Raw genomic sequence first — 20,747 nt, 5'->3', positions numbered from 1 at the left:
ACTTACTTATTTACTTACCTACTTACTTAAAATAACTCTGAGCTTCAGCTTGACAACTTTCAGTATGAGTTACAATTAGTCTTTTTAAAAAAGAAAAGAAAACCGCAGCAATTTACATTGCTAGACAGCTCTATCTCCCCCACCACCACCACCACCACATAACTAAATGGTGGCAGTGGTCTAAATATTTTGATGGGGCCCTGGGGTAGCTGTTGCTGAAAAATAAAGTGAAGGCCTTCATTTGCACCCTTACCTAAGCCTCAGAATATTCCACCCCTCATGCAGAATAGTCTGAATATAAGGCCGACCCTATCATGTGACAGAGGGAGGCAGCTGCCTCAGGCAACAGATTTTGGGTGTCATGAAAAGCAGCAAATTGCTACCTATTTAATTAATTATTGCTGCATTTTTATTTATTTTTTTACCACTTGGTAGCGGCATTTGTGTAATTGTGAAGAGATAACTCAATGGAGGGCAAGGGGGAGTATTTTGCTGCTCTGCCTCAGGTAGCAAAATTGCCTTGGACCAGTCATGCCCAAATAACTGCCATTATCACAGTTCTTTATTAAATTTATTAGGGGTTTTTTTTGCCATGGCAACGCAAAGCAACTTATAGTATTTTTAAAATTTTAAACACACACACACAGTTACCATTAAAAAAACCTAAAAGACCATTCTATTTTTTTATTTAAAAAGCTAGATTAAAACATCCCACTCGTACCAAAAAGGCCATAGATAATTAAAAACCAAAGGCCTGATGTCTAAAGATACTGTAGTACCTCAGGTTAAGTATTTAATTCGTTCCGGAGGTCCGTACTTAACCTGAAACTGTTCTTAACCTGAAGCACCACTTTCCGCGCCGCCGGTGCACGATTTCTGTTCTCATCCTGAAGCAAAGTTCTTAACCTGAAGCACTATTTCTGGGTTAGCAGAGTCTGTAACCTGAAGCATATGTAACCTGAAGCGTATGTAACCTGACGTACCACTGTATGTAACAGCAGTTTCACCAGATCTGCCTGTAGCTACCCTGACCTAAGACATTTCCTGCGCCTTTAAGGTATAAATTCTATGCACTCTTACATGGGAGAAGTAAGTGGGTAAGTAGAAGGAAGAATCGCAGCAGAAGTCACTTAGCCCACTTCAGTCCTGAAGTGATAGGCGAAAACATACTTAAGTATTGCACAGAAGGGAAAATTCAACTGAGGGTACAGCAGCCACCCCAGAATTCATAATCAGCATAAAAACAGAGACCTGACTTGTCCCTCTCCCCAACCACCCCCCATTAACAAATGGGCTTTGCTCTTCTATAGGAATTTTGAGTTGTGTTAGCGAAGAACAGCAGCAACATCATCATCACCATTGTAATAAAATAGCAGTTTAAGACAATGACTTTAAGTAGGCTTTTAAAGAACGCTCATGCTTACAAGAATAAATATTTGTTCCCAGTAGGAAAAAGAGTAGCTGCAGCGTATTATATCAGAAAACTGTTGCAAGAAGGAAGAGGTATCAACATATTCCAGTTCTGCTGTTCCAATCCAATTTAGATTCCTCCTTCCCAACACACACCTCTGCTTTTAAATAAAACTTAAAATTATCAAGTGATGCGGTCATGGATCTCCTATATCTGTTTGGCCATAAAATACTCTGAAAACGTCTTCAGTTAATATAGCAAATTCATCTTGTGCCCAGGAGTATTTGAAATAGTTATTTCAAATTATTACTTATTCTATAACCTAGTAAAACAAGAGTTTCAGAAAAAAGCAGCTTAGCTTAACACATTTCACAGAATGTTCCTTTATTTCCTTAATTACTGTTGAGACCATTACAATCTAGTCACAGTATATTTTGTAATTTATTTAAGTTGCTGAGGTGCATGTTCTTACTGTTTTATCCAAAGCTAACATTGTAAAAATACATATATTTTTCCTCACCAGTCGAAGTAAAAAGAGGAAGAAACAGAGAAACAAGCTCCAAGGATCCTATGGAGTGAAATTAGTCTACAGTTTGTACATCCATTTTCAACACCCATCAGCTTCCAATGTAGTAACCCATTTCTCAAGAGTTAAGCCTCTAAGTAATCAGAGACTATTTACACAAAGGTCAGTAACCGAGTGGTCCTCAGAGTTCATTGACATTCAGTGTAGAATTTTAACTTGAGTAAAATTATCATACAGCTGAACAGCAAAATGAGAAAATAGAAATCTTTGAAAAACTACACAGAAAACAAAAACAAATGTCTTATGCAGTCTCAGAAAGGCAACATTATGATAATTCTTGATTAAAGGTCAACAGTGAAGTCTTACGTATGTGGAATGGGTACAAAAATCACTTTGAAAGTCCATCTCTAAATCTGAAGCTAAAAATCTTTGTTCCTTTTCCAAAATTTGCACAACATTCATTCTTTATCTTTCTCAGCTGGAGGCTAAGCAGCTAACTAGCCAGAAAAGCTTCACAGAGTTCCCCTTTGATTCGACCTAGGGTAGAAGCATTTTTGAAAGCTTTCTAGAGAAGTCATTTATGGGTTCACTACCCACAGCAATGTTTGACGGAAGCAGTAAAAGGTCTTCTTTGGCGTAAATAGCAGAAACCCATTCTGGAGCTCATGGAGCCCCAGTGGAGACATTACCAATTAGGAGCCAACAACAAAAGCTCTGAGCTATATGTTTATCATCAGTGTGTTGCCAATACACAGGTGACCCTTCATGTGGTCGCTGAACATCGGTGTGTGATGCAACTGGACCCCGATAACAGCCGGTGCAACCACAGTTTAAGCATCTTAATTCACCTGTCATCTTTCTAATCTTTTTTATTAAATTCACAGCTTCTCTGCAATTTTAATTACTGACATTCAGAATCAAAGAGTCAGGTGTGTAGCTGATCATGTTGGGATCCACCTTTCACACTTCAGTTATACACTAGATGAGCAAGTCTTAGAATTTATTCTAATGGGTCCTAAAGTTGCCCCTCTTTGGGGACATACGTAGTCTATGGTATCCCATGGGTGTTTTGGGAGGGTACTCACCTTGTGAGGCAAACTTGCAGTGGGTCTGCCCTAATGCCAGGGAGCAACAGGACTCAGGGAAACTCCAACATTGGTATTTATTTGTGACAGGGTGAGCTCCTGTTGCTCGGACCCAGCTCCTGCCAACCTAGCAGTTCGAAAGCACGCCAAAAAGTGCAAGTAGATAAATAGGTACCACTCTGGCAGGAAGGTAAATGGTGTTTCCATGCGCTGCTCTGGTTTCTCCAGAAGTGGCTTAGTCATGCTGGCCACATGACCTGGAAAAACTGTCTGCGGACAAATCCCAGCTCCCTTGGCCTGTAAAGCGAGATGAGTGAACAACCCCAGAGTCGTTCGCGACTGGACTTAACTGTTAGGGGTCCTTTTTACAAATGAGCTTGGACTTGCTTCACAATAAAGGTAATGTTATGTGTGTGGTGGTACTCATTGGTACAGAGTACCATCACTTTTCTTTCCCTTTTGGCTACCCATGGCAGCCATTTTCTGCTGACGCACATGGTGCTTCCATCAACAGATGAATATCAGCACCTCATTTTTTAGAAAAGCAAGCAAGCAAACAAACAAAACTAAGTAAAATTAAGGTTCCAACTAGTTCCTGTCACCAAACTGTCGAGGGAACCACACCTACCCAGGGCGGGCATTTCTATTACAAACCAGGCATCTTATATCACCCAATTATCACTACCGCCAACTAGTGGCTCTAGCGGCAGCTGCACTTACTTTGTAACTACACTGGTACCTCGGGTTACATACACTTCAGGTTACAGACGCTTCAGGTTACAAACTCTGCTAACCCAGAAATATTACCTCGGGTTAAGAACTTTGCCTCAGGATGAGAACAGAAATCGTGCTTTGGCGGCGCAGCAGCAGCAGCAGGAGGCCCCATTAGCTAAAGTGGTGCTTCAGGTTAAGAACAGTTTCAGGTTAAGAACGGACCTCCAGAACGAATTAAGTACTTAACCCGAGGTACCACTGTACCATATCCCATCACATTACACAACTCAGAAATGTTGCAAGGCTGTGAGATCTAGAGCAAAAGTCGCGGCTGCACTGCTTCCCACAGTTTTATGACATTTGAAAAAGGAAACATGACACACAGCCTTCCAACAGCCAATTAATTCTTAGGAAATGACCTCGTGTAGCGATGGGCTGACATCAGCCTGCTCACTTCAGAAATGACAGTCCTCATCAACAAATATTTGTGTGTGCAGAGAAGAATCATAGCTACATTACCATATTTTGTACTGCATTCCTTCACTTTCTTCTGCCCTCCTTTTTCACTTTATTTTATACCACTGCAAAACTTTGAAATATTAATATAGTTGTACCTTGGATCCCAAACGCCTTGGTACTCAGACGGGTTCCCGAATGCCTGGAAGTGAGTGTTCCAGTTTGTGAACGCTCTTTGGAACCCAGGCGTCCGATGGGCCTTCCCCGGCTTCTGATTGGCTGCAGGAGCTTCCTGCAGCCAATCAGAAGTCGTGCTTTGGTTTCCAAACATTTTGGAAGTTGAATGGACTGCCAGAACGGGTTCTATTTGACTTCCAAGGTACATCTGTACTAATCTGTACTAATGATATCGTGAAGTTGGCAAAGGTTATACTCTCATACGGCAGTGATTTCTTAGTGGGAAGTGCTGTAGCTCACTGGTAGAGCATCTACTTTGAAAGTCCCAGGTTCAAACCTTGGCATCTCTAGGGAATGTCTCATCTGGAACCTTGGAGAACTGCTGCCAGTCAGTGAAAACAATATGGAGCTTATACTGGTCTGACTCAGTATAAGGCAGCACCCTATATTCTTGTGGTGAATATGGGGGAAAGATGAACACCATGTTGGAAAGTATTTGTTCGAAAGGGAGTGGTATTAAAATGAGAGAACAATCGCTCTCAGGGTGTACACTGGCTGCCAGTCTCCTTACTTACTGCATCAGGTGAAGATTACTTCATCAGTATTTCTCCCCTACTCTGCAAGTTAAATATAGAATCACGACTGATCACACATTTACCGCATATTCACGAAAGGGAAATAGCTTTCCTGTGTAATAATGACTGACCCAAAGAATTGTTTTTTTCTTCCTAGCTCCTGTGGCAAGAACCTTTAAAAGATGCCTTTAAAAGCCAAAAGGCAGCTAGAAATTTAGTAGGTGAGGTTTTTCCAAGAAGGGGAAGATTAAGTGAATTGGGTGGGAGTGGGGAACCCTCTTTCTGCCTTTCCTGCAGGGCACAAAATTTATTTATTTACCTAATTTATATTTTGCCCTTAATCCGAAGATCTCAGGGCGGTTCACAAGATAAAAAAAGGATAAAAAGCACAAAATAAATAGTTAAAAGAAAAACAAAATAATAACTTCTCTCCTACAAACACATTTAAAAGATTGTAGAATATGAATCAACCAAAATTCCTAGCATAAAAGGGTAATGTGATTATCATTCCTGACAGACTGTACTATTATTGTTCCCTGATGGACAGTATAGTTTGGTTCTATGTTTGTTGAAACTTGCATATTTGATTCATCCTCTAGCTCAGATTGGAGACCTCACTGGTTTATTAACAGGGTTCTGTACTAATGGTGGGTCACAGGGATGCCAACTTGAACAAAACATTTTTTTTTGGGGGGGGGGTCCCAGGCAAACCCCACCTCACATAATCGATCACAAGACACGGTGCACACACAGCTTTGGAATGACAATGCATAGCTGTCAATGTTTCCCTTTTTTAAAGGGAAATTCCCTTATTCTGAATAGGATTCCTCACAAGAAAAGAGAAAAGTTGACAGCTATGTGACAATGCCTATCATGGGGGGGGGCCTTGCCCCCTCAAATATTTTTTTGGGGGGGTCAAAGAGACTTTGGCCCCTAGGAGTTGGCTCCTATGGTGGGTCAAAAGTTCAACAGATGGCTTAAATTTTTTTTACCTGGGGAGCATGGAGCTATTTAGTGGGCAAAAGGGGCCACTCATCCCCCTTATGTCTTTTTTTGTAGCTGTTACAAGAGTTTCAAAATGGCAGCAGCAGTCCTGCTGGTGTTCATCTTGATGGCCGCAAGCTGTGGAACCACTGGTCTCACCATTCAGCAAAGTGACGTGGCGTGTGAGGGTTGAGGTTAGTAGCGGCAGTCTCCTGCCGTTTCCTCGTGAGCGCCCTCGCCATTCGTTGAGGGAATCCCTCCCTTGTTGAAGAAGAGAACTGTGAGTGCTATGCGGCCATCTCAGTAACCCTAAGCTAGCCTTCTGTGGTAGAAAATGGCAGCGCTGTAGTAATAGTCCACTTCCAGTTCAGTTAGCTTCTTCAGAGATTGCTGCAGGAAGCAAAATCGCTTTGGCCTAGAATGCCATGTTTTGCCTAGAATGGCAGAGGTGTCCTACAATGAAGTTGGAAATGGGGAGATTTAACCTTGAGAGATGTAAACAAGCATTGTTTAGGATGCCAATGGTGCCAGCCAGAAGGAGGTTTTTGTCTTGCCAGAGCTGATAACCAACCAGAGCAGGGCTTACTGACCATGCTGACTGAGACTGATAAGAGGTGGAATCCAGGTTACCAGTTTGTTTTGTTTCTCCCGCCCTCCAGTTTGCAATGGAACTCCCATGGTGGCTCACAAAAATATAACACCACCATTAAAATACAGTAATTTTAAATAATTGGCTAAATTATTTAATTCACTTGAAGGAGGTATTACTCATTTACACCAATACTGTGACCCTTGACTCTGGACTGTGTGTTTCGTAGCTGAGGAAACACAAGTGTGACTCACTGCCAAACTGAATGCACCTGTACAACATAAATGACTTATGTAATCAACAATGTGACTCATGAGACCTGCAATTTGTTTATGACTTGAGTCAGAAGGCACTCATTGTGATGCCTTAATTTAAAAAGTCAAAAGGTGGTTCTGTGCAGGAATCATCTTTAGAAGATCGCCAGGGAAGAAGGAGAGAGAGAGAGAGAGAGAACACAACAAGTTTTTGGACTAGCTGTACTTGTAAGGCGCACCTTTAACAGCCAACCTGCCAACATATTTTCTTCGACTGAGTAGGTAGGTACCAATTCCATATTTGGGATGCAAGCATTTTACTAATTGGTGTAATGTAGTGGCTGTAAAAGTGTGAGTTATGAGATGGTAATTCTCTGGTTCAAATTTCCATACTGTCATGGACTCACCTGAGAGCCTTAGACAAGCCAAAGCAACAAAGAGTATTGTAGCACCTAAAAACCCCACAACAAACGTAAGCTGTTGTGGGCTTTTAAGTCAGCCATAGCCTCCTAGACACCAAATCCCCTGTAACGCAGGGACCATAATGTTGCTGTACCACAAAGGGTTATTGCAATGACAGAGATCATGCATAGCAAGTACTTTGGGAACTTAGGGCAACACGGTACGTAATTATTATTATTGTTATTATTTATTCTAACTTCTCCTTACTGATATGGATAGCCTCACTTAACAGGGTAGAAGATGAAGCATACTGTATGTGCATGTTGGTCTGTCTGACTATCCACCCATCCTTCTCGCTGGGTTGTGAATGATTAAATCATGCTCTATGAAACTATGAATGAAATCAATGGGTATGACTGACTCCTGTCAAGTGTTCAATGGGTCTACTCTATTATTTACTTATTATTGTTGTTACTTATCATTTCCTTTAATATTTACAAATGCTGTTGGAAAAGAAAAAAGAAAGAAAGGAGATTCATCCAAATTATTGCCTGGCAACCCTACGCTGATTCCATAGGGACCTTGAGTTGCCGCCTTTCCCATGGCATACGCACATGCCCTCATACTCCCTCACTCATGCAGTAGGAAACATGTGAAATTTGCCACCCTCCTTTTCTGGTTTCACCTGCTCTTTCAGCCAGCTCTCTGGCCTTGCGGTGCGGCTTTTAAACACCAGGTTCGTCTACTGGAGGTCTTTAATGCCTATCTGATAGGCAAAGCCTCGTTTGCTAAATTTTTAAATAATCATTGCATCACTCCCTGAGTTTCTGAGACCCAAAAACTCCTGATTCACCAAAGGTCAAGAGGTCAGGAGAAAAAGATCCCAAGGGACAAACATGGTAGGGCTCTGCTAAATTGTTGGGTTCATTTTCTCCAGACTCCTGGGAGGGAGCAAGGATTAGGAAGGGACTGTTAGGATGTTGTCTGGATATTACAGGTAACATGGAAAGGGGGAGGATGTTAGGATATTGATGTTCCATTCCAGCTTGCTGGGAACTTCCGTTTGTGTATAGCTTTTGCTTTACGCTTCTTGCTCTTGAACATGAAGGAGAGACAACATGTTTTCTTTGTCCTGATGTATGCTGAATAAACTGCTTGCAAATATGCTTTACATATGCCTCTGTCTGCCCTTCCATTGCGAAGAGTTTATTATCTCTGCTGGCTTGCATGCTCAGCTTCTGAAAGGCTTCTGAAGCTCTGATTGAGTTGCTGATTGATGCAGAACCAAGGGCTGGAGTTCGACCGGCAACTGGCCGGTGGGCTGGAACCAGCTGGGGGCTTGCCAATTGCCCCCGTTCCCTCAGACGCATCACCACAGGGACTTGGTTCAGTTCAGATTTGAATGCGAACCTACCTACTTCACATTTTCAAAAACAATATGCAAGCCGAAACACAGCTGTCTTTTGAAATGTGCCCTGATCCACATATTGTGATGCAGTTCCCCTGCCAAATGATGTATACAAAAATTATTGTAGCACAGAGAAAGGGAGGGAGGGAGGGAACAGGGGTTGGACCATGAGCATCCATGGAGGGGATGCGCAGTCCTTTCCCACTAGTAAACCATAATTCCCAGAATTCTTTGCTAAACCAGAGTATGTTTCCAGCCTTTGTAGACCCTGAGATATGGGACAAAACGTACAATTGCGGTTTGTCTTTCTTTTGTGCGTGAAGCTACCCTGCTCTCCCCCCTTTCAAGCATTTTACTCCCCACTGGAAAGGTGCCTGTGGACACCCATAAATGGAAGAATTTGGAGAGGAACCAAGGAAGAGGGGAGTCAGAGAGAAAAAAGAATATAAAGGAAAGGAAGAAGGAAGCAATTTAGAATGAAAGATAAAGCTAGGAAGAAAGTAGATGTGGGTTGCATTGTTGTGTGTGTGTGTCCGTGCATGCGCGCGCGCGCGCGCGCACACCCACCCACACACCCAAGGATGAGTATGAGAGAGAGGCGTGTTTGTTTCTAGGAATGTTGGCTCATTTCCTTGAGTGATCTGCTTTGCAAGGGCATGTGATCTTCACTCCATGGATTCATAGGATTTGTGACATCACTAGAGCTTGCCTTGTGACATCACCAGGCCCTGCCATGTGAGCCTCAGGCTTTTGGATGCTGGAGACCAGGGAACCTCAAGGGCACTAGATCTGCTACACTCGCTCTGCCCTGCCAGGGAAGGAACATGGGAGTTGTGTCAGCAACCGCTGGGTGGATCCAACAGTCAGCTCCTTACAATCACAAGGGTGACTATTCTTGTTGTCATCTCCTTCACGATCAGTGTAGCTCACCTCTAATGACAACCTTCTTCCTCAGATCAGGACAGCAAACAAGAAAAATGAGCATGGCATAATCTCAGAGAGGGTTGAAAACTGAAGTCCACATCTTTCTAGGTCAGGATACCGTTAGAGGGAAAGAAACGAGTGTACATCTTGACCCTGATTTTAAATAACATTTGGATTTCTGAGACTATTTCACCCTTTCTGTGTGCTAAGTTGAAATTTCTTTTTTATTCAGTCAGCAAGCTATAGAGCGGTCAAAGAAAACCCATAACTACAGAAAAGCATGTGTGAGACCAGGAAAAGAACAATTGAGACACTCTTTCCAATCCAAAATTGTATGGCATGTAGAGGGCTCTTAAAATACAATATGAGAGGCATATATATATATATATATATATATATATATATATATATATATGAAAAAGTATTAGTTTCATATAATCCAGAATTTGTAAAAGCAAATTCTCAGAAAGGAGGCATTAGAATGTGGCAGTAGAATAACCGAACCACTTATCTCCGACCTGATTCATTGTAAATTAAAGCAAAATTGAAGCATCTAAATAAGCCAAGGAAGAGCTCTGCTCATTTATCTCCAAACACGTTTCCTGTGCAAATGCAGGTCAGTGCCTTGACTGCCAGATTCAACATGCACTGTTAAGATAAGGGAATATGATCTGAGGCACTATTCCTGGCAGGTGTGGGTGTTGAATGGGCATTCCAGGATAAACTTGGAGATGAAAAGGGAAACGCCTAAATTGACATGGATTCTTATTAGGAAATGCTGGTAGGTGAAGCCAGAGCCAATGAAAAGAAGAGCTAGCCCGATTGGTTGTAAGATCATAGAATCTTAGAGTTGGAAGGGACCCCAAGGGTCATCTAGTCCAACCCCCTGCAGTGCAGGAATCTCAGCTAAAGCATCCGTGACAGATGACCATCCAACCTCTGCTTAAAAACCCCCAAGGAAGGAGAGTCCAGCACCTCTTGTCTGTTCCACTGTCAAACAGCTCTTACTGTCAGAAAGTTCTTCCTGATGTTGAGTCAGAATTTCCTTTCTTGTAACTTTAATCCATTGGTTCGAGTCCTGCACTGCAGAGCAGGAGAAAACAAGCATACTCCCTCTTCCATGTCATAGCCCTTAAAATATTTGACGGTAGCTATCATATCTCCTCTCATATCTCCTCTTTTCCAGGCTAAACATACCCAGCTCCTTCAAGCGTTCTTGAAGGGGCTGATGAGGTAGTTCTCCATTAGCCCTAATTGGTCTCCACTGGCTCTTGCAGACTGTCAAGTACCGTATTTTTTGCTCTATAAGACTCACTTTTTCCCTCCTAAAAAGTAAGGGGAAATGTGTGTGCGTCTTATGGAGCGAATGCAGGCTGCGCAGCTATCCCAGAAGCCAGAACAGGAAGAGGGAGTGCTGCTTTCACTGCACAGAGATCCCTCTTGCTGTTCTGGCATCTGAGATTCAGAATATTTTTTTTCTTATTTTACTCCTCCAAAAACTAGGTGTGTCTTGTGGTCTGGTGTGTCTTATAGAGTGAAAAATATGGGTACTTTGTGTACAGCAAAAAAAAAGGTTTGTGCGATTAAAGTGGATTAAAACGCTTTGTTGCCCTTGTGCAAAAAAATCCACTTTTTGCAGTTAGGAAAGTGATGAACAAATGCCTTGAACAGTGTGGAATGCATGAATGATTGATTGGTGAGAAGGTGAATATACGGCCTGTAAGCAAATCAGAGTGAATGTAAAAAGCGATTGGACAGATTTGTGGAGAATAAGGATATGAATGGCTACTGGTCCAGTCTCAGAGGCAGTACAGCTCTGAACACCGGCTCCTTGGGATTGTGAGCAGGAAAGGGCTCTTGCGCTCAGGTCTTGGTATCTGGTTGGCTGCTGTGAGAACAGAATGCTGGACTAGATGGGCCTCTGGTTTTATCCAGCAGCCAGGCTCCTCTTATGTGTGTTTGAAAAGAGAACAGAGAGTTTTAAAGGGTTTCCCCTTCCCTGAAGAAGTGAGAGGAGACTGAGAAGCATTTATCCTTCTTCCATTTAAAAAAAGAGGAAGTAATGAAGCTGAGAAACCTTACTTGTCTGAGAAAAGCTGCCTGGATGATCTAAAATAATTTTTAGATAAAAAAAAAATGGGGGATTTTGAAACAAACGGAAGTTGAGGAATGTCATGCTACTTGGGGAGGATATAAGCTTCTAAGAACAGAGCCTATTCAATTGTGGCTCTGAAGTCGTAGGAGGCACACCCTTCAGGGGAGGTTTGCCTGTGTTCCTCCTGGGTCTCCTTTTGAAGGCAAGTGAAAACATTCTTATTTCACCAGGCATTTGGGATGTAATTGGAGGTGTGCTTTAACTGTTGCTCTGTTATCAACAACTTTCGTAACTGTGTATCTGCATGTAAGCTGTTCGGGGGGGAATTGTATGGAATGTTCAATATTTGCAGGGAATGACACAATTGGTGGGTTATTTTCCTTGCAGGGTAGAACAAATTTATATGTTTATTTGTTTGGTTGTTTGGTTGTTTGTTTGTTTGTCTTTTAAAATTATTGCTTATTTATTTTAAATAGCTCTATAACACCCCTTGCCAAATTTGGATTCAGGATAGTTTGCAAAGAAGGTGGGGGACTTTTGATCTTCCAGATGTCATTGTATTCCCAGCTCCTGCCATAGCTGACCATTGTTCATGCTGGCTGGAGCTGAAGGGTCATAGATTCCCCGCCCTTGTTTTACAGCATTAACAGCACAACCCTATACATGCCTACTCGGAAGTAGCTTCCATTGAGTTCAGTGGGTTTTCTTCCAGAATCGCAGTCTAAAATGTCAGAAAGCTATAAACTATACAATTAAAACACACACCCAACTACAGTGGTACCTCAGGTTAAGAACTTAATTTGTTCCGGAGGTCCGTTCTTAACCTGAAACTGTTCTTAATCTGAAGCACCACTTTAGCTAATGGGGCCTCCTGCTGCTGCCGCGCCACCAGAGCATAATTTTTGTTCTCATCCTGAAGAAAAATTCTTAACCTGAGGTACTGTTTCTGGGTTAGCGGCATCTGTAACCTGAAGCATCTGTAACCCGAGATACCACTGTACTTGTTATGTTATGAGAGGCTCATAACATACTAGTCCGTAGCGAGTGTTGCAAACTTATTTCAGATCTGTGCGAGATTACTAAAGAGCAGCTGCATTGTTCTGTAATTATTTCACCAATAGGTTGACTGCATCTTTGCGAGCGAAATTCCGGAGGAAGTGAGGACAGACAGCCACATCTACCTATTCCATTCTGCAACATCGTGTGTGCAATGTCCTGCTTTTAAAATGAGTCCTGCCACACAGAGGGAACTAATCTGAGAAGATAAGCAAACAGCATATTGATCCTGCCAGATCATATAGGAGGAAGAAACACCCTTTCCCCAAGGAGCCACAGCCAGCATGACAGAGGTAAATGTATAGATGGACTCTGTTTTGCTTTGCAACTCTTTAGTTTTCAGCCAGCCTCCAAAACAGGTGATTGCTTTATGCCGCTGTAAGTCTATGCGTACAAGTGATCTGAAGCCATGGCACTGAAGAAGTCAAGCTAGCAATGCCTTCAGCAGCACTGCAGAATCAGGGCAAGAAATGGGTGTACACAGGTCTGAGCTCATCTGTGAAATCTTTCGATGGCCTTGGTCAAATGATTCTTTCCCAACCTCAGTTGCCTCTCTCTGATGCGATGATACTGATGTCCTGCCCCACAGAGTTGTTGTGAGGATGGGTGAAGTAATAGTTGTAATTAATTCTGTGCCGTGGAAATGTTCCAGGCATGCTCGTTCCAGGCTGACGGCATAAGGTGGAGCCAGCATGCTGAATGAGCTAAGCACAGCTGGGTCTGGAAAGTGTGCATGAAAATGCATTTAGACTAGGGAGGGCGATTTGAACAGATGCATAGATTAGGCAAAACTGCATTAAGAAGAAGAAGAAGAAGAAGAAGAAGAGTTTGGATTTGATATCCCGCCTTTCACTCCCTTTAAGGAGTCTCAAAGCGGCTAACATTCTCCTTTCCCTTCCTCCCCCACAACAAGCACTGAGTGGGGCTGAGAGACTTCAAAGAAGTGTGACTGGCCCAAGGTCACCCAGCAGCTGCATGTGGAGGAGCGGAGACACGAACCCGGTTCCCCAGATTACGAGACTACCGCTCTTAACCACTACACCACACTGGCTCTTAAAAAGTGCATATTTTGAGAAATTCACGTTAAAAAGCTGGTGAACTTTTCATAATGGCATTTCCCCCTAAATAAATAAATAAATAAATATCACAGACTGATGCAGAAATGTTAGAAACATATATAATTGTAGTGTTGGAGGGGACCCCAAGGGCCCTCTAGTCCAGCCCCCTGCAATGCAGGAATATGCCGGTGGCCCATATGGCGACAAAGGTGGTGTTAGCACCATGCTCTAACCAACTGAGCTAACTGTCATTGTGGCAAACTGAATTTAAGACTGGGAAAAGTGTGAAACTGAGAGAAACTGAAATTGGCAGAGTTGCACATCCCTAGATCCTGCCAGTGCCTGAGTGGGGATGTTCAGGAAGCCCCATATAATAAGATACCTTGAGTTCAAAGGAAGAAATGTAGGGTATAAATACTCCCTCCCCAGAAATGCTAGGCTGGCTCCCTCCTTGCTGCCCTTCTGCTGGCAGGTGAAGACTTCCTTATTCCTACAGGCTTTTAGGGACTGACTGCTCTGAATGAAAATTTCATTGTAATTATCTGTATGTTTTTAATAATAATAATAATAATAAATTATTTATATCCTGCCCTCCCCAGCCAAAGCCGGGCTCAGAGCAGCTAACAATAGAGCTTATATATATGTGTATATGTGTGTGTGTGTATAGTTTTAATTCTATTAATATTTAATCCCCCCCCCCCAATGTTTTAAACTGTTCCTATTTTTACTGTAAGCTGCCTTGAGTCCCTGTCAGGGAAAAAGGCAGGATGTTAATGATAACACTAATACTAATACTAATACTAATACTAATGTAGTCAATAGAACAGATATCATACAATACATAAGTGCAAGTTGTTCCAAATCTTACCTTACATCCTTCATTAATTCACTGGCCACTATTTCTCAGTCTCAAAACCTGTTGCTTCAATAATAATAATACAGTGGTACCTCGGGTTAAGTACTTAATTCATTCCGGAGGTCTGTTCTTAACCTGAAACTGTTCTTAACCTGAAGCACCACTTTAGCTAATGGGGACTCCCGCTGCCGCTGCACCGCCGCCGCACGATTTCTGTTCTCATCCTGAAGCAAAGTTCTTAACCTGAGGTACTATTTCTGGGTTAGCGGAGTCTGTAACCTGAAGCATATGTAACCTGAAGCGTCTGTAACCCGAGGTACCACTGTATTGACCTACCTTACAGAGTGGCTGTTAGGATTGGCAAGATTATGTGAAGCGCTATATTTTCAGCCCAACCCCATTGTATGCTATATTTCAGATTCTGTTGCGTTCAAGGGACTTTACTGCCCTGACTGAGAGGCCACAAGTCTGTGGTGCTTCCTAACTACTTAAAACTTCCACACTCTGATGAATGCAAAGTGACCATTTTATTTACTGGCCCCCAGGGAAGCTTTCCTTATTTTAACAGAAGTTAAAGGCTGGTGATGGAAAGTGTGAGTGGCTCTCCGTGTTGCCCCCGCTTTTTATTTCCTTTAGATTTTCACGGTCAGGAAATGATGCTAATGGTAGGGAAATGCCTGTTGTAACGTGTCTTTCTGTCTCTTTCAAGGAGGAAATGGAAGATAGCGGTCTCGAAATCGGACTTTTTTACTACGTGTTGATGTGGTTTGTCATCTGCTTCGTCTGGTGGAAATGGAGAGCAGGGCAGAAGTTAAAAGATATGTACCTTCTAGGGAAATATGTGTTCATCACCGGCTGTGACTCTGGATTTGGAAAGCGGGCAGCCAAAACCTTCGATAAGAAAGGGTTTCAAGTGATTGCTGCCTGCCAGACTCAACAGGGAGCCGCAGAGCTGAAAGCAGAGACTTCCAGGCACCTCCACGCTGTGCTACTGGACGTGACAAACACAGAGAACATCAAATCAGTTACGGAATATGTTAAGAAAGAAGTAGGGGATAAAGGTAGGTGATGGGCACCTGAACTCTTCCCAAAATCTACTAAATAGACCCCCAGAGGGCTCCTGCACATTTAAGAGAAGCATGGAATTGGGGCTGCTGTAAAGGAGGAAGGCTTAGTGCACAGAATTTCTGCTTCTGTGCAACCTTAAAGATATAGCCTCCAGGTACATATCTGCTAACCTGCACAAAAAGCCAATGAATTGTTTTGGTATTTCTTAGGTTTTTCCTTTCCTTCTTAAAGCAAGTTTTTAATTAAACTTACAGTTTGGGGTATAAAGTGATCACCATGCCTGTGGCTTCTGTCCACTGGGTGAGGGCTCATCCACACTTCTGCTTGCCCCATACCTCGAAAGCATGGGTCCAAGTGGTTTTCCTGCTTTTTCCCAGGGCAAATCCCCTGTTTAGTGCTAAATTGAAGCAAACATCAATCTGGAGGAATGCCCAAATTGCCATTTGCTCCGATTGAGCACTAAAGAGCAGCTTTTCCTGGGGGAAAGCGGTGGGGCAAGAGGAAGTGTGGATACCTCCTGTGTCTCTTAGGTCCAGACTTGAAATTATTTGTATATATAATTGTTGGTAAGTCTTTCACCCGCTGTTTTGTGCAGAGTGAGCTCTCCCCCCCCTTCCTGTTTCCACAGCCTTCATGTTTTAAAAGCATAGAAAGGAAATTTGAAGTAGGTTGTGCAATGATGTGGCAGAGTGTGGGTGAGGCTGAAAATTTTTAAAACTTATTAAGAGGCTTGTTGAACAAAATGGGGCTTACTTCTGAGTAGGTATGGGGGTAATACCATGTGAGCAGTAGAGAAAGCGGTGAAGATTACAGGGAAATTGCAGGCATTTTAAAATTACGGCTTTTTACTGTTGTAAGCTTAGTGTTGTAACTCAATGTTGTAATTTAGTTTAGCCACTGCCACACAAACCTTGACTCTTATTAGGAGCAGTATTGGCTATGGCAGGGTAGAAATAAAAATGGTGGTCTTATTTTTAATAAGGGTATCCTCAGGAAGTCTTCCAGGGTTGGGGGACGGTAGAATACCAAAATGATAGGTATGTATGAAATGACATGGAGAAAGGGGATAAATAAGTCTTTTTTCCCTCCAATCTCATAACGCTAGCACTCTAGAATAATCGCTCCCATAAGAGGCAGTGACGGCCACCATCTTGGACGGCTTTAAAACAGGATTGGACAGATCCTTGGAGGACCAGGCTGTCAATGGCTACTAAGAACAATAACTATATTCTCCCTCCACTGTCGAAAGCACTGCAGTCTGCTTCTGAATACCAATTGAAGGAAACCACAGGGGCAGAGAGTGTTGTTTTGTGTTCAGGCCCTGACCATGGTTTCCCGTGGGCACCTAGGTTGCCACTGTGAGAACAGGAGTCTGGCCTGATCAAGTAGGTTCTTGTTATGGTCCTGGTGAGCAGGCTAGTTTCTCATAAACCAACCAACAAAAAAACGAGAAGAATACCTGCCTGATTTTGAAACACTTTAAAGTTGCTCTTTTTAAGGTCAAGCCGCTGTTCGTGATTTGGATTTGATGTTAACTACATCCTGCGTTGGGGAGGCACTTTACTATTTTATATGGCAAGCTCCCTCATACGACAGGATGCGGACCGAAGTATTGCTTTAGTGAGTGAGCAATTACGTGTATGTGTGGAGATAATTGTCCTGTTCAGAGCTTTCACATTGCCCTCATAATATTACAATGCTTTTCAGCAATGGAAATGCACACATTCATCAGTGAGTTTCTGCATGATGAAATGTCAAGTGGTGTGCATGCGTGTGTGAATTAGCCCTCGCTCACCCAGACTGAAGTGTTCAGAGTAAAGAAATGGCATGATTGTGAATTGCTACCAATTAACATAGCTGGGTTACTGTTACGACCTTTCTGTTTTTACGTAGATGTAATGATATTTATATACCATTATGATGATGATCTTATTCTCTGCCTTTTGAATAATAATGATAATGGGGATGTTAAATCACAGAAATCAATTTCTCCCAAAATGTTTCATTCTCAGACATAATAAATTGTCTTTTTCTTTTCTTTTTTATCTCCCCCCTCCCATAGGTCTGTGGGGCCTGATCAATAATGCAGGAATTATGGGAGTATCAGCACCAACTGACTGGCTGACCATCGAGCACTATAAAGCACCGATTGATGTTAATCTGATAGGCCTCATCAATGTTACTATACACATGCTGCCATTGGTGAAGAAGGCAAAGGGAAGGATAATAAACGTAACCAGTGTTGGAGGTGTTCTACCAATATGCTCAGGTGGTTATTGTCCATCCAAATATGGGGCAGAAGCATTCACTGACAGTTTAAGGTAAAGTGATAGCTAATGGATGGCCTTCATAATGCATGTATGATTCAACCCAAACTGAGCATGGGTTCAGTGCCTGCATGCAGGGGATAAAACTGGGCTTAGTAGAATTCTGTTTCCAGCACGCCACTGCCCTCACCACCACTGACATCCATCCAAATCTATCTCTCATGCTACCTGAATCAGGGGGTCATCCAGCAAAATGGTAGACCCATGAGACAGTGCTCCTTATATGTATCAGTTCGAAAACTAATGTAGTTCTTGGTCATCTGTTTTTTTACTCCACTTTCTCCACTTTTCCTACATTGCAAGATAGTACACAAGATATTAGTATATAAGACTTATTTGGATGTAAATCATGGGCTCCTCCTGCCCATGTTCTGTCTGGTGTCTGTTCACAAATGATATCTTACTTGAAACATAAGTGCACATCATGAAAAGGATTTGAAGGTCTGTGCTGAACATCTGAACCCAATGTCTTCTTGAGTTGCATTGGGTGCATTAATTGTGAAGCAAGAACCAGTTACCAAGTTATTGCAGAGAATGGCCCAGATCCCTGGGATCTGGTGGAGCCATTAATATAAAATGAATGAAGAGATACAATCTGGTTTAAATGTCAAGGAGATAGGCAGGAGTTCATATGAGGACATGCATGATGGATCTCTTGCATTCGTGAGGTTTACCACAAGGATGCCACAAGGCATCCCATGACCGTGACTCATTTTATATAGAAACTGAGAAATTTCATTTATAAGATCATTGTGTTTGTGTGCAGAAACTATAATGTGCTGCTGACAGAATCTACATAGCGCTTTCTCTAAAAATCCGCCCAAATTATTGACCAAAATTAATGACAGCTTTTTACTTTCTTTGCAGACAGGACATGAAACCATTTGGAGTGAATGTTTCTTGCATTGAGCCAGGGCTGTTTAAAACAGGGCTTTCTGACAGAGACATGGTCATGAGACAAAAAATGTCTGTTTGGGACACTCTTCCTCAAACTATACAAAAGCAGTATGGTGAAAAATACTTAAAGGAAGGTAAGCCATGAGTTGCTTTGTTTTGTATTAATGGAGAAAGGGCCTAAACATAATACTGAAGTAGTCAGAAGTAGAGATGCCATCAAAGTTCACCCAAGCCTGGTTGAGAAATTAACTTCCAGGTTACTCAAAAAGGCACCTCAAAAAATAGGAGAACTCTGTGACTGAGTCAATATATTGAATATGTCTCACTGAAAAAAATTAGAATAATAATTTAAAAAAGAGATTTTCTGTGGCTCGGCTCAATATCTAGGGCAGAGAAGAGTTCCTTCAACCTTCTCTCATCTCCCAGCCAACAAAGGTCCGTATAGTTAAAGCCATGGTTTTCCCAGTAGTGATGTATGGAAATGAGAGCTGGACCATCGAGAAGGCTGATCGCCGAAGAATTGATGCTTTTGAATTATGGTGCTGGAGGAGACTCTTGAGAGTCCCATGGACTGCAAGAAGATCAAACGCATCCATTCTTAAGGAAATTAGCCCTGAGTGCTCACTGGAAGGACAGATCCTGAAGCTGAGGCTCCAATACTTTGGCCACCTCATGAGAAGAGAAGACTCCCTGGAAAAGTCCCTGATGTTGGGAAAGATTGAGGGCACAAGGAGAAGGGGACGACAGAGGACGAGATGGTTGGATAGTGTTCTCGAGGCTATGAACATGAGTCTGGCCAGGCTGTGAGAGGCAGTGGAAGATAGGAGTGCCTGGCGTGCTCTGGTCCATGGGGTCACGAAGAGTCGGACACGACTGAACGATTAAACAACAACAACAATCCTTCCCTTCATTTACCAGAGGTGAATGCAGTAGCGGCAACATGTGGTAGAAAGGAGGGAAGCTTTATTGCTTCCTTTCCTCAGCTTCATGCTCCACAGTATACATCATGACTGAAGAGTGGTAGGCCTTGGAATCGTCCCAAGGATTACCCACAATGCCAGTTGCAAAGACTTCCATGTCCTGCCTGCAGCACAGCTGGATAATGGAGAGAGAAGGGAAGGGAACGAAAGGCGATAGGAAGCCTTATTATTTAACTGCAAGTAACAATATGCCAATGCTCTTTGCACAGTGCAAAACTAGCTCCACGTCAACAGTACTTCAAATAATTAAATAAGGATTGCACAGAATTAAGACTCTTGAAGCTTATTGCTGCATATATTTTACCGCCCTCTCCTGGTTTCATTTTCTTTGCAGATGCAGTAAAGAAGGAGAAACTAGTGAAGCTGTGTCAGAATACAGACCTCTCATTGGTTGTGAATTGCATGGAACATGCCTTAATGAGCAAATATCCAAAGGCCCGGTACAGTGCAGGCATGGATGCTAAGATTCTTTGGCTACCACTTTCAAAAATGCCATCGTTTGTGCAGGACTTTGTACTCATGAAGAACAAAGTTCAGCTACTTGACCCAAATGCTGTGTAAAATTGCATCCGAAAAAACTCCAGTTCGTGCTTTTTCAAGCTGTGCATACCAAACAATGAAGATGAATACATCTGTGTTCACAGGTGATCAAGCATCCAGAGATGTTGGCAATAATTGCTTCTCTTTTCTTGTTTACCCCTTTTTTTAAAGAGCAGTTTGTCATAAGGACTGCTTTGCCCAGTGGTAGTGAAGGCAGATCTAGATGACTCAGGCTTAGCATTTGCCAACTCAAATAAATCTTAGTGAATCGACCAGTCAAATATTGTTCGAGTAATAGTTTGAAATTATTAGTTTGTCAGAATGTTGTCAAAGTACATAGATAATTATGCCCGTTGCAAATACTA

At 42.4% G+C, this 20,747-nt stretch overlaps 2 protein-coding genes across 7 annotated transcripts in view; one reads left to right on the top strand and one right to left on the bottom strand.

Annotated features, from left to right (window-relative positions):
• Positions 1–20,747, bottom strand: part of ABCB11 (ATP binding cassette subfamily B member 11) — a 77,281-nt gene that overhangs the window by 43,002 nt on the left and 13,532 nt on the right. Inside the window, exon 1 of one of the 4 annotated variants that reach the window (XM_083405645.1) lies at positions 1,932–2,081. The exons of 1 other annotated variant lie outside the window; for it this stretch is intronic. In XM_083405645.1, the coding sequence (XP_083261771.1) occupies positions 1,932–2,029 (98 nt within the window). In that variant the 5' untranslated portion in view covers positions 2,030–2,081. Of the gene's footprint in view, positions 1–36; positions 2,082–20,747 lie in introns of those variants that run through there. 2 more of the 4 variants (XM_083405646.1, XM_083405648.1) reach the window with 2 other exon arrangements.
• Positions 7,034–20,663, top strand: LOC310664169 (dehydrogenase/reductase SDR family member 9-like). 3 transcript variants are annotated; one of them, XM_083412858.1, is made up of 6 exons: positions 7,034–7,053; positions 12,722–12,949; positions 15,280–15,631; positions 17,701–17,959; positions 18,833–18,996; positions 20,177–20,663. In XM_083412858.1, exons 2-6 carry the CDS (start codon positions 12,941–12,943, stop codon positions 20,401–20,403), a joined length of 1,011 nt encoding a protein of 336 aa, XP_083268984.1. In that variant the 5' UTR covers positions 7,034–7,053; positions 12,722–12,940; the 3' UTR covers positions 20,404–20,663. The 3 variants fall into 3 exon arrangements, with proteins under 3 accessions (XP_083268984.1, XP_083268983.1, XP_083268982.1); XM_083412857.1 differs by lacking the exon at positions 7,034–7,053 and adding an exon at positions 9,301–9,466; XM_083412856.1 differs by lacking the exons at positions 7,034–7,053; positions 12,722–12,949 and having other exon boundaries at positions 15,229–15,631.

The sequence above is a fragment of the Podarcis tiliguerta genome (genome assembly GCF_965153285.1).
Source record: "Podarcis tiliguerta genome assembly, chromosome: 1".
Lineage (NCBI taxonomy): Eukaryota > Metazoa > Chordata > Lepidosauria > Squamata > Lacertidae > Podarcis > Podarcis tiliguerta.
This window is presented reverse-complemented; position numbering and strand designations above follow the sequence as displayed.

Bases quoted from the DNA above. Each gene is read 5' to 3' on its own strand.
- LOC310664169 (XM_083412856.1), top strand. From the start codon at position 15,244: ATGCCTGTTGTAACGTGTCTTTCTGTCTCTTTCAAGGAGGAAATGGAA. The intron at 17,960-18,832 runs GTAAAGTGATAG...CTTTCTTTGCAG, and splicing joins GCATTCACTGACAGTTTAAG to ACAGGACATGAAACCATTTG. The intron at 18,997-20,176 runs GTAAGCCATGAG...TTTTCTTTGCAG, and splicing joins TGAAAAATACTTAAAGGAAG to ATGCAGTAAAGAAGGAGAAA.